Source organism: Kogia breviceps, chromosome 5, assembly GCF_026419965.1.
Source record: "Kogia breviceps isolate mKogBre1 chromosome 5, mKogBre1 haplotype 1, whole genome shotgun sequence".
Classification (NCBI taxonomy): Eukaryota; Metazoa; Chordata; class Mammalia; order Artiodactyla; family Physeteridae; genus Kogia; species Kogia breviceps.
In genome coordinates, this window is record NC_081314.1 from 28522971 (window position 1) to 28536573 (window position 13603).

Genomic DNA, 13603 nt, shown 5'->3' on the forward strand with positions numbered 1-13603 from the left:
TCATAAGTTAAGTGGAATATTCTAAAAAAAGTTGTCATATTTTAAGTGGAATATTCTAAAAGCATATAAAGACAATTCTTCATTTTGTAAGTCAACCTACTCCAACAGAACAACAGAAGTATTTTTCTTCTTATAAGATAAGGGACCTGCTACAGGTCAAGTCTGGGGAAATACAGTCTTATTGCAAGAAGTGTCCTATGAAATGAGTGTCATAACAACCACCTGCCAGAATTGCTATACATCTTCTTGGTTCTATGTCTTAGCAGTACTGGAAGCATAAAAACTGGGAGCAAGAATAAAAATCAAATGGGCTCAAAAATGAGCAGAAGAAACCAGGAAATTTAAAGTATATTCTTTTTATTTTTAAAGAAGTTTATTCCAAGTATGACTCCGTTTCCCCGTTCAAGGGTTCTGAGCATGCAGTGATATTTGGGATCTTTGGTATGTAGTACTACCAATCTTCTGGGTTGGAGATGAGGGCAGGTCAGGGGTGCAGGTGAGTGAGGGTAAGAAAGGGAAGGAGGAAAAGTGAGTGTGAGTTCATGTCCAAGACCCAACTCTGTACTTCATTATTTCCATGGAAAATAGACATAGAATATTCCATATTACATATACCCCAAGATTTGAGATAAAAATGAGCCCATTTAAAAGCTCTCCAGTTTCCAAATTGGCTAATTCATCTCTGGTCCCAAAATATTTTGTCTATAGTAAATGTATAAGACCTATTGAATAAATGTGTAATCTGGAAAATGGTCATCATAAAAAAAAAAATCTGTTGTTGAATGAATAAACATAATCCCAACTTACTTTGCTTCTTGCTTTCTATGATCAAACTAAAACATGAGCTGCTACTTTCCTTTAAAGCAAAGAAAAATTAAGGGATTTTCAAAGGTTTAAAAATGAACCCACATCTCCAAAGGGGTTAGCTAGAACAACTTGATCTGAACGGCAATGAGTACTAATAATTGCAAGAAGTGTTAAATATTGAGCACAGTCCAGAACAGATGAAATTTCAGACTTGGATTTTGAACTCAGGTAACCATTTGAAATTAAAAGATAACAATGTTCAGGTGGCTGCTTCTATGCAAATAGGAAATTTCAGCTGAGCTTGTGCTTTGGATTTTGATAGCATGCATATCAATGTCTGACAAAGTCAAAGACACTGTAATTCCCGGCACAGTCTTGAGTTATTTCCTTAGGGACCACAGCATCAACTCTTAATTCTTAGACAAGACGACTAAGGTCTTAATGTTAAGACCTCATAATGGCTTTAGATAATAGGGAGGACATAACAACTATTATACCTTTTTTATATTCCATAATTTAAATCAACAATTAAAATTGTCAGTTGCTGCATCAGTTTAATCAGTAAACAGCTACAAAAGAACTAAAAAGATAAGAACATTTTCAGTTATATTCTTATAGCAAAGACACTTTAATGATTTCTTGCATTACTAAGCATTGTGTCATGCTACTAGGGCTGGGGCAGCTGTGGGTAGGAAATGGTCAATAAGGACCTGTGAAGCTGTAAGTCATAATCACTATCCCCCTGGCTTTAGCAACGACTCTCCATCTTCTAAAGGGCACATGCACTATTCTTGAGAAGGTACAGCAAACCCTGTCAGCTCTGATTTTGAAAATATGTGTCATCAAATGATCTACATCAGTAGTTCTCAAACTATGATCCCTGCCACCTTAGAACTTTTTAGAAATGCAGATTTGGGGCTCCACCTCAGACCTACTGAATCAGCAACTCTGCGGGTAGGGCCCTGCATTCTGTAGTTTTGTACTTCAGGTGCTAAAGTTTAAGCGCTGGTTTACAAGAAACATATCTTTCATGTAAAAATATTTTGATTGTGTTAATAGTCCTCAATTCTGAAGAATGACTGAGAGCATATATCAGAATTTTAAACCTCCTCCAACGTTCTTAAATCATAAAGGCCTTTGAACTTTGAGTAGTCACCTGTTGGCTTAAGACCAGTTATTTATTTATTTTTTTTTAAGACCAGTTATTTTAAAAGACCCAGGGAAAGGGCATTAAGACCATAAAGAGATTATACTTCTCCCCTCTTAAGTGGCTCTGAGCATCACATCCACATAGCCATGCTGGAAGAGAAGAGAACAAAAGTTCAGTGCAGTGGCAGTGGAGCTATGGTTATGTTCCCAGCTATGAAGTCAGCCTTTGTTTTCCTATATCAGCTCAGGACCTTTGGAACAATGCTTCTTTGACCAGGTGTATCAGGCTTTAGCAGCACCAGTTAGATGAAAGAAGGGAGGGAAAAAGCTTCATAAATAAAAACTGCCATTCTCTTGAAACAGTGTATTCCTCAGAGAAACAGTTTCATCCCTCAAAAACAAAACAACAAGCGGTGTAACATTTCAGAGGGTATTAAAAAAAATTTTAAGTGTGTTATACAAAAATTACATGCTGGACAGAGGGTAGTATTTCAATATTAGTGAAATAGGATTTTACACTAATCAATCACTTTAAACAATTTGATTGTGCACTCATTAATATAAGACCAAAATACTTCTATAATATGCTTTACTTATTTTGAGATGTACATATAGGCCATAGTCCAGTTTAGTGGTAAATATTACAGTAGGGTAAATGGTACAGGACACAATTATAAGGACAGTTACTCATAGAACAAAGGAAGAGGAGTAAGATGAATCAAGAGTTTCCACTAAAAGGAAAATGTACACAAGAAATCTGGGTATTCAAATACATTACCAGTGAGAACAATTCACTAAAGAAATCCAACATAGGGCTTCCCTGGTGGCGCAGTGGTTGGGAGTCCGCCTGCCGATGCAGGAGACACGGGTTCGTGCCCTGGTCCGGGAGGATCCCACATGCCGCGGAGCAGCTAGGCCCGTGAGCCATGGCCGCTAGGCCTGCGCGTCCGGAGCCTGTGCTCCGCAACGGGAGAGGCCACAGCAGTGAGAGGCCCGCATACCGCCAAAAAAAAAAAAAAAAAAAAAAAAAAAGAAATCCAACATAAAGGTGATTTTATCCAGAGACAAGTTACATTAACTATGTTATAATTGCTAATAACAGATGAGTTTACAAAAGCTTGATTACATCTCAATGAAATCTTAAAGTCTTTAGTGCTGCTGTAATTTTTCTACTGTGTAGTCTTTAACAGCATTAACATGCTCTTTCTCTGTGTGTGTTAACTGGCCTGCTTGGAAGGGTAGTAAATGGTGTATTTAATATAATTAGACAAATATAGGAGTTTTGAGATCTATTGTATTTGCAAATAATCCCATTACAAATCATGTCTTTTGTAAATATAAATGGGAATGGGGGTGGGGGACCTTTGAGTTTTAGCAGTACCAGAACATCTTCATCTCCATGGTACTATTTACTATAGAACAAAATACACTGAAAGAATATCCTCTACTTCATTCAGTGGGTTTGGGAGCTCAAGCTGCTCAGAACAGGATCTCATTCATTACTTTGGAAGCCACCCTATGGCATGGACTCTTGCATATTGTAGCAAAACACCTTTTTGTTTGTTTGTTATACCATTCTTCCAGAGCTGGATTTTCTTGGATACCAAGGAAAATTAAGTTTCAGGGCCCCTCACTTGCAGATGCCCCTTTTAAGGTCCTAAAAGAGACCCTAGCAATGGTCTCATGGTTTGGTAAAATTTGCAAAAGATATTCTAACTGCAGTTGATTATAGAGTACTCTTTTTGCTGACTTTTCCCCCTTCACACTTCTCCTATCACGTAGCACTGGAACAGCCAAGGGCAAAATTCTGGATCTGGCTTAAAGGAAGTTGAGATGGGGATATATTTAGATTTTATTTGTATTTAATGATACATAAAGGTGATTTGTAGTCATGTCTGTGTATGGTTAGGTCAATGCTAACTGTCCTGGTAGAGAAAGGACATCCAGGAATATTCCCACTACCTACTGTACTAAATCACAAGGCCTGAAATCTTTATATAAATGTGTCCAGCGGTGCCCAGCACCTGAAGTGTATGGCTGGTAAAGAAGAAACAGCCAGAAGCTAGTCTATAGAACTTTTCTAGACTCTAATAAAAACCTAGTATAAATTAACTATGCTAGGAGTATCTGAATTATCTTTCAATTATCGCTTTAGAAAATATTAGAAAGTCATTTTCACATAAAGTGGTGATTAAAGACTGAAGTCCAAAAATGTAGGAACAAGACACCTTAGGATGCATCCATGAATTAATAAAAATGCTTATTTTTTTTTTAGATTTTGTGATATTTATTGTATTTGTCACCCAAATCTGTAATTTGTTGTGATTTCATTCTAAGTCTTCACTTTGTATCCAATTTAATATTTATAATTTTGTATTCTTTTTCTTAAAAGAAGTTTCCCCAAATTGAATAAACTTCAAACCTTTCAAAAACGTGGATCTCCACCTAAAAGGATTTAAGGTGTCTTTCCTGCACAGTAGTTATGGTGATTTTATTTCTAAAACCCCTTTATCCTTAATTAATGAGAGAACACACAAAGGAAAAGGGGAGGAAAAGAAGGGAGGAGGCAAGGGAAAGAAGGGGAGAAAGGGGCCCTACCTATGGGAGATATCTCAGTATGAGGCAATGAATCAGGCTGTAGAGTCAGACAGGCAAACCTGGAGCTAAAATCTTACTGCCATCACATATAAGCTATTTACCAAGTTACCTTACATCTTGAAACCTCAGTTTTCTCATCCATGAAGTGGAGATAATACTACCAATTTTGTAAGGTTATTATGAAGATTAAATGACAATGTATATAAAGGACATTGCCAAATGCCTGGCACATACAAGACATTTAGTAAAAATTTTAAATTCCTTATTCTTGAATGTATAATCCAAGTTGTATTACTTGAAATAAACTTACTAATATGCTGCCTTTAGGATGAATAGGAAAGAGATAATTCCAGCGTCTTTCCTGCTCTCTTCACAGCAAATTATTAGCAGCACAACATATGTGGGAAGTTCATTCCTTTTTCTATTAAGACGTGGAACTATTTGTACAAGGTGAGAAAATATGTCATCTTCCATTCTGAACAAAAGTTAGCAAATAAAATGTTACAGACAAACTGTGTAAGAAATAGGATAGGATAGAAAATTTAGAAATCTGCATAAAAAGCTACACAGTGGTTCACAGAAAAGGGTTTTACATTTGAGTTAACGTAGTTAATTATTTCAAAGACAAAGGTTTTGGTGTTCATCCAATTCATCCTGTGTTTCAAAGACATCTGAGCACAGTAGATTAGGAAAGTTTAGAAGCAGATAACAAGATTAGAGGTAACTCAGAAGTTAACTCAGGGTCCAGGTGTCTCCCAGGCGTGTCTAACAGTTCACAGCTGTGACAATATGAACAAGAAGGGGGGAACACCTTCAAAAGCGACCGTAATAAGCAACTAGTTGTCAGCACTAAATGCAGGAAAAAAGAAAGTAAAAGAGGTTTTTTATATTAAGGAAAAAAAGTGATTAAGATGCCACAAAATAACCTGAAATTTCTTCATGTACCTGTTCATCAATGACTGCATAAGCATACTTAGTTATTTACCTTTATACTGGAGAGGGTTATAAAACCTATAAAACTATGGGTACAAGTAGTTCAGTGGTGGATCAGGTGCAGAAAAGCTGGTCATTGGTGCATAAGCTTTTCACCTGAGGTGTTTTCTGGATGTAGCTATGTTTCCCTTCCTTGATGGAGGATTGCATGCTATGTGAATCTCCAAAGACGTTTGATTCTGTCTTCTTTGGCCTTAGATTCTAGAGCAACATGCTCAGATTGTGGAGTATTTACCACTAACTGGATAAAACAAGGGAACTCTAGCTGCTGCATCTGTGCCCGCTCTTCTTCCTAAGGTGTCTGAATCATCCATCATTTCTGTTGCTCACTGCACCAGAATCTTGGGGCTGAAAGGGGTCTTGTGAGTCATCCGGTCTTCTCTTTCAAGATGCAGAAACTGTCACTACAACATCCCCTGAGGAGGGTCACATACCCCACCCTCTGCGAAAGGTGGCCTATCTCTTTACCTCTCCTTTTTAGAAAGTCCATCCTTATTATTGTATCACAACCTCCCCCTGCAGTTCTGCCCACTAGTTATGGTTATTCCCTCTGGAACCTCCCAAATGCACCTCCATTTTTCTCTACAGATTAGCCCTGTGTGTCTTGTGAAACACACAAAAAACAAATGCATACACACAAAAAATCACGCCTTAAATTTTGTTCCTCACAGAACCTAACATTCAGGATTCCTTCAAACACCTCTGTCTCAGAATAGCATTCATTACCCCCTAGTCCCCTCGCCACTGCCACCTACAGCACCCGGCCCCTGAGAGCTAACTCCATAAACTTGTTCTCAGTGCGTTCCATCCAACAGGTACTTTGCTTATCCTCCAGGACATTCTGGGAATCAATTAGTCCCACAAATAGGTGCACAATTGCTACTGGGATAAGTGCAGCAACAGAGAGGCATAAGGTGCCTCCAAAGTACTACTGAGAGAGAGGACCGAGGTGGGAAAGTCAGAAAAGGCTGCCCTCAGGGACCTCATACTGAATTAAGATCAGAAGGAAGAGTAGGTATTAAGGAGGGGAGGATAGTGAGGGGTCAGTGGGACAAAGGCCCTGACCAGGATGCGGCAGGAAAGCAGGGAGAGGAGAAGGGTACTGTATTTGGAGTGCAGAGAACAGAGGGAGGTCAGGCAAGTGTGCAGCAGGAGAGCACATCGGGCCAGACTGCACACTGCACAGCACTCTGTGATGGGGAACCCTGTCTTTATCCTAAAAACAAGTAGAAGCCAGTGAAAGATCAGAAGCGTGGATCTGGGGAGTTTCATGGTCAGGTTTGTCTCTAGAAGACCCCCCCCCGCCCCCTGCCGGCTGCAGTGTGAAGAACCCATTAGACGGGACAGCAGTGGCTGGAGAGAGACCAACGAGAAGGCTATCACAGTACTTCGGACAAGAAGGGAGATGGCCTATTGGGCTAGGGTGGCAAGAGGGAGAAGTAGACTGAAAGATTGGAGGTATATTTGGGGCTAAAATTGAAAGGACTTGCTGATAAATTAGATATTGACCAAGGGAGCAGAAAGTGCCAAAGACGACTCAAGTTCTCTGCCCGAGTAACAGGATGGATGGTGGTGCATTTTCTCAGATAGAGAAGAGGTTTGGGAGAGGGGATGAGTGTGAAGAATGGGTGCTGTGACCAGAAAGCCATTCATCTTCACGAAAGCCATCAGTTACAATCCTCGGGCATTTACAGGCTGTGGAGTGCTGCAGACTGAATGTTTGTGTCCCTCAAGTTCTTATGTTGAAATCCTAACCCCTAGTGTGATGGTATTAGGAGAGGGGCCTTTGGTAGGTGACAGGTCATGAGGACAGAGCCCTCATGAATGGCATTAGTGACCCTGTAAAGGAGAAGCCCGAGAGCTCCCTCCTCCCCTCTGCCACTTGAGGACACAGCCTAGAAGTCAGCATCTGAAACCAGGAAGTGGGTCTCACCAGGCATCAAATCTGCCGGCACCTTGATCTTGGGCTTTCAGCCTCCAGAACTGTCAGAAATAAATTTCTGTTGTTTATAAGCCACCCAGTCTATGATATTTTTGTTACAGCAGCCCAAACAGACTCAGGCATGAAGAAAACTGTTGGAGACTTCTTTTGGTGAATAAATAGCTTTTTTAAAAAAAAATTTCTCCCTTCAGATATAGGAGACTGTTGCATTTACCATGATAAAATAGTTCAACTTTTGTATCATATTTAATAGTCACAAATATTAAGTTTCAGCTTCATTTTACCACAGCGATTTAACTGTCAATGCTACCTATATATAATCATGCAAATTCCTCCACAGAAATGGGGTAGAATCTCTGCCCTCTATCTTAAATTATACAAGGATCATCATTTTCCTTCTGCTTCTAAAGAAATAAAGCTTTTTCTCTACCCATGCACATGGGGCAAATGCCTTTAGTTTTCCCCTGAGATGTCATTTGAGCATTTCATGACTTTTTTTAGTGGCTTTAAAAAATGGATAACTTCGGTATACTCTCAAGATATAACCAACACACTTACTTTGAGGAGCTAAAAACTCAACATTTCTTAAACCAAGCGGTAGTAAAATTTCTATCATTTTACCTAGAGAGGAAAGCCTGCATCAGTAACCAAACACCCTATGCAGTATTCCAAATCTCAACATAGCTTTCTGGGGGTGTGTGAGGGGAGTCCTTAACTCTTATATTATTATTCAGAGCAGGTATAAGAGCCAAAATGAAGAACTAAGTTTCTAAGGTTCAAATTAAATCCAAATACGTATTTAACAACCCAGCACTGAGGTTAGCATTCACTAAGAAACAAAGCAAGAAATAAAACTTCAGTGATCCTGTTTGAACTGGAAAACTCTTTTTAAGCCATTGAAGGGAAACTTTAGAACAGCCTCCAAAACAAAATCTGGTTCCTTAATTAAAGTATAGCTACTAAACATAACCCCTGACCCCCAAAGACCACTCTCCTCATTTTAAACTATCAGGGCAGGTCTTGAGCCAGAAATACCTACTATGACTGCAGTGCATGGTTTTTGCCTCAAACACTTGAGTACAGCTCTTTCTACTAATTAAGACTAAGCATCACAGAGGGGTTACGCTACACCTGATCGATTTTTACATCTTCATCACCTATAAAAATGCTCCACAAAATATATATACCAAAAAACTTGCTTAATCATCAAAGGAATTTCACAAAACAAGATGACAAAGCAGAGCTCTGTTAGCACAGCATTCATTCCTAGCTAGGTCAATATTTGTATCCATATTTATATATAAGGACATCAATGGTAACATGATTGCATTTTCAGATAACAAGAATATGGAGAGATAGTAAAAAAAATTAAGTGTATTAATTTTGTTGGAAGATGACATTATACTAGTTCAAAGGTCTAATTCCAAAAATATATCTTTATATATAGCTATTGTACGTGCCCTCTGGCCCCCAAGACCACTCTCCTCCTTCTGAGCAGATTTACCATTAAATAGGCAAGACATGCCATGTCAGGTCTTAGATCTTATTTCTTGTTCAGAAAGAAGTTTTCTATTCAAGAGAGAGCAAGGCACCAGATCATCCCAAGTTCTTGTCTATTAATTAGCCATCCTGTACTTTCTGATCCCTCATCTGTGGGACACATGGAAGAAGAGATTTAAGTTGATGAAGCCATAGCAGGGCAGTATAAGCTCTGTTGCTGTCACTACATTGTTAAGAGATCAAGCATGGTAAAATGGGTCCAGTTTAAAGCCAGGCAGACGGGAGTTCAAATTTGCCTTCAGTACTTTCTGGCTGGGTGGCCTTGGGCAAGGCCTCTTACAGTCTCAAAGTCTGCCTTCCTGCACCTTTGTAATGAGGATCCATCCCATGGGAATGTAAGGATTAGAGACAGCCAGTGCAGGTCCTAAAACTATAGGCATTACTAACCTCCTTTCTAACTTTCCAACAAGCTTCCCAAGGTTAGCCATGATTGACTCTGACCTCATTTCTCTAATTCTGTGAGATGTTATGCTGCAGAGCTGTTAACCGGTTTCAGAAAGGAATTGAATATGTTATTTTTCTTATTTTGTCCATGAGTTTATATAGCAAGTTAAGATATCAGCACAATGCTCATAGCTGTTCCAGGTTATGCCAAATGGTTGTCAACTGGGGAGGGGACCACCCATTCAGTCCAAGTCAGAGGATCCTGTTAAACTCGAATAGTCTTTGGTATGAATTCTGTAACATTTAAAAAATAACCTTAAAAAAATAAACTGTACAAGCAATATAGCCACATCTCTGAAAATTTATAATACTGAGAAAACGGGGGAAAAAAATCACTTAATCCACATTCCACAGTTCCAGCCCCATCATTTTAGCCTCTTCCCCCTCCCTGTTACTCCCTCCCCTCCCCCCATCATGAGGCCTGAAGGAGCCTGTGGATGTGGATTTAGCCAGCGTGGCCAATCCAGAACAAGCACCTGGGTCTCTGGCTTTCCACCTCAAAAGCAAGCACCCGCTGAGACTTGGAAACCAGGAGATCTCCTTGTAATCTCGACACCTTGCCTAAATAAGAGATAATCTGGACCAGCCTAGCTCCCTTAGTGAGCACAGTCTGAATTTCCATCACTTGTAAATCATTAAAGCACTGAGTAAGAGCAGTTTCCCCTCAAACAGTAATAATAATTCTCATTTTCCAAATTATGCATCAACTTTTTGGGAAACCTGTCATTAGAGGATTTTCTGTCTGCTGACCTTTGCTTTCACATCTTGGAAGTGTTTTATTAAGTAGGGAATCTTGTTCAAATACAGGACACTGCTACTGTCTCCCATGAGGTTTTGCAGTCCTAGTTACAAGCATGATACAGACACAATTTATGACTCTTTGGGTCTTCGATGTGGCTACACATTTGTCCTTTACCACTACCATCCTTTTTCCTAAATGAACCACCAGATTTAAGTGAATCAGATACAGCTACTTCTTCTTACAATTTGGTACAATTCAGAAAAGCAGTTTTTAGAAATGTTTTTTTCATAGATTGTAAGGAATAGAATGATATAAATCTCAAAACAATAAAATGAATGCATGGTTTTTAAAAAGAAGTGATCAAACATTTTAGTAGGTTTTTTAATATTTAAACTCCCACTTGCTAGTCTACTACTAGAAATTCAAACTTTTGATTGGCTAAAAATACTAAAATCAGCAGTGCTCCATCCCCTAACTTCCACCAAAAAAGTGACTAATTACTTCTGAAAGATCTTCACAGCTCATTAGTGATCTGTTTAAGGCTATCATTCTTACAGTCTACACCATGTTTTTTTGTTTGGCAAATCCTGGTGATATTAACATAGCCATAAATATATACAAAAAGACAAGTGTATTTCTAGGGCCTGCTATTATTTTTGTCGAGATATTAATAGTTTAAAAATTTGTATTTGATGCCTGAGAAAATTTTCAAGGAATCCACACAATTTAACTCTGATAGTTTAGTCCAGCTATACAGAGGAAAGGAAAGCAAGAGGTTGTTGTTGTGGTTTGTTTTTTTTTAACTGAACTTGAGCTTAATTTCAGGATCCAAATGTTCCAAGTTCAAATAAATCCCCCACATGCCGGCTTGCTCCTCTGCCAAATCTGAACAGCTGAAAGCAAGTGCCGACTTGTGCCTACAAACAGGTAAACTAGCAGAAAATAAATCACCAAGTGACATAAAGGCAACACCCAGAATCCAACCCCCATTAACCTTAAAGGTAATGTAAACAAAATGGTACCTGTTCTTCTTCTCTTTGGTTTCTCAGCATCGATAAATATTTTGTAATTGCATGGAGGGGATATTTTTTGAAATAAGAGAATCTTGACTGAGGCAACAGATTATCCATGGTGAGGAAAGCACGAAGAGCCTTATTTGCCCCTCCCTGTCAGAAGCATGAAATCTAGAAGCTGCACTATTCCTCAGATACCTAGAGATTTGCTTGTAGCTTGACCACTTTACTGCAAACAAAGCAGACCTTCTCCGCGCTGCTTCCTCTTTTGGGTAGAGTTCTTGGTGAAAGCAGACAGCCACGTCCCAACGCTGTCCTAAAAGCATCCAGAAATGCAATGCCCAGAGGGCAGCCGGAGCCAGGAGGAATCCAGGGGCTGGTCCGCCGAATGCAAATTGCTTAGTGGTAGTGGTGCGACTGCCTATTTCTAGCAACAGCATTCTGTTGCAAGCTATGTTAATATCAGGTAGCTGGTGACTTTCCACACCCACAGACTCTCATGAGGTTTAATCTTAATTCTTCTGACAGCTTTTCTAGCTCTTAAAGAGGACGTGACATGTGTTATTTTCCTGTTTCCTTCCAGAATTCTTATCAGCATGAGCACACACAGACAACCCTCAGCAGCATCTCAGCTCTAAAGTGTTGAATCATTCAGCCTTCAGAAGCATTGTTTCAGGGGATTTCTTTTAAAAATTAACAAATTACTTCAATCTTCATTGTTACCAAGGAGTTCAATGTCAGCACTTAAAACGGCCGGTTTACACTGTCATGTATTATGCAACATGCCCAGTAACCAGATACTTTACATCAGTTGAACAATAGCTGCAAACAGATTCTGTTCTGAGTTAAAAGCCTTCTCTCCAAGAATCCTTATCGGAAAGCCACAGGCTGAATCCAGGAATATTAAATTTCCCCAGGCTTTATTCTGAGTTTAAGGAAGAAAAAACGTTATACATGTACTTTCTAACTGTTATAAAAAGGACTCATGCTTAAAAAACAGAACGTGATAAGAGGTCTGTGGCCTTAGAGGGCATGAAATCATAAAATTTGAAAGTTCAATATTTTCTTAATACTCCATAGAAGTCACAGGGTTTCTGAACAAAGTCCCCAAGTAGGCTTTGCTATTTTATTACCCTTTTTAACTTTGCAGTAGCTGGTTTATTTGATGAAATATTTGGCCACTTCTGTGAGGGGCTGTCATGTAGAGTCCAGGTGTACATCAGCCAAAACTCATGAGGCCCAGAGATTTGCTTTCAAGTGGAAAAGGAGAGCTGGTCTTTTCCCCTTCAGAGCTAGTACTGCAGGCTTGGGCGTAGGCGACAGGCAGGGCTTGGGGAACCAATGTTGCAGCCTCCACCATCCTCCTGGACAGCTTCCCTGACACCCTGGCTGGGCCACTTGCCTTCAGGGAACACTCTTGATCAGCTAGCATGGGCTGTGCTGTGAGCAGCTCAGGCCATCTGTCAGGCTGGCGTCGGCCCACTTGCAAGGTGATCTTCCCGTCTCATCAGGGCCAGGCTGGAAATTCCGAGAAGTCCTTTGCATAATGCTGCTGGGGCCAGCTCCTCAGAGGAGGCCCTGCCCTCCTGCCCCCTCTCCAGGCACACAGCCACATGCTGATTGACAGAGGCCCTTGCAGACCTGCTCCTCCGTAGGCTGAGGACAGCCAGCTCTAATGAGGGTCCCAGAGAAGCACTGTCCTTTCAAGCCACCAGAATGCTAAGGGCACGTGTTCTGTCCTCCCTGCTGGCTCTGGCCCTAGGAAGAGGGGTGGCCCTCAGGGCATTGGGAACAGGCAGAGGTCCATTTATACACACGCTCCAGGAAGCCACAAGCTGCCCTTTTGATTCTCTTTTTTGAAAATATCTAAAACTTCAGAGCCGCCTCTTATCCTGGGCAGAGCCACACCCTCACAGCATGGCTGGTGATCAAAGCCTCTTCCCAATGGAGCAGAGCACAAAGCAGACCTCATTTCAAATCGTTGTTTCACCGTCACCTTTTCCTGGGTTGAGGAGAGTGATGAAAAGAGATGACGAGGGAGGAAAAAAAAACCCCAAACCCAAAACTCTATCCTGACTAGCATAAAAAGCATAAAACGAAAAACTGGTGAAATAAATGCAACTAAAATTCCCTTAGGGGTTTGGCTGGTAATAAATACAGATCGTGTCTAATATTTACTGGGCCTTTGGACCAGGCACTGTGCTAGATTCCTTACATGTATTATCTCATGTAATCCTATAGCACACTCTGGGGTAACTGAGGCTCAGAGAGGGTAAACAACTTGCCAAGGTCACACAGCTACAAAGCAGAGAAGGGATTCCAACCAAACAGCCCTACCCCAGAGTCTCGGTTCCC

General features: G+C 40.2%; 1 protein-coding gene across 1 annotated transcript in view; it reads right to left on the reverse strand.

The window, feature by feature from the left end:
• Positions 1-11818, reverse strand: part of ATP2C1 (ATPase secretory pathway Ca2+ transporting 1) — a 127922-nt gene extending 116104 nt beyond the window's left edge. The window contains exon 1 of the mRNA XM_067033794.1: positions 11258-11818. Within this exon, the coding sequence (XP_066889895.1) occupies positions 11258-11365 (108 nt within the window). The 5' untranslated portion in view covers positions 11366-11818. The remainder of the gene's footprint in view (positions 1-11257) is intronic.
• Between the last annotated feature and the right edge of the window lie 1785 nt (positions 11819-13603).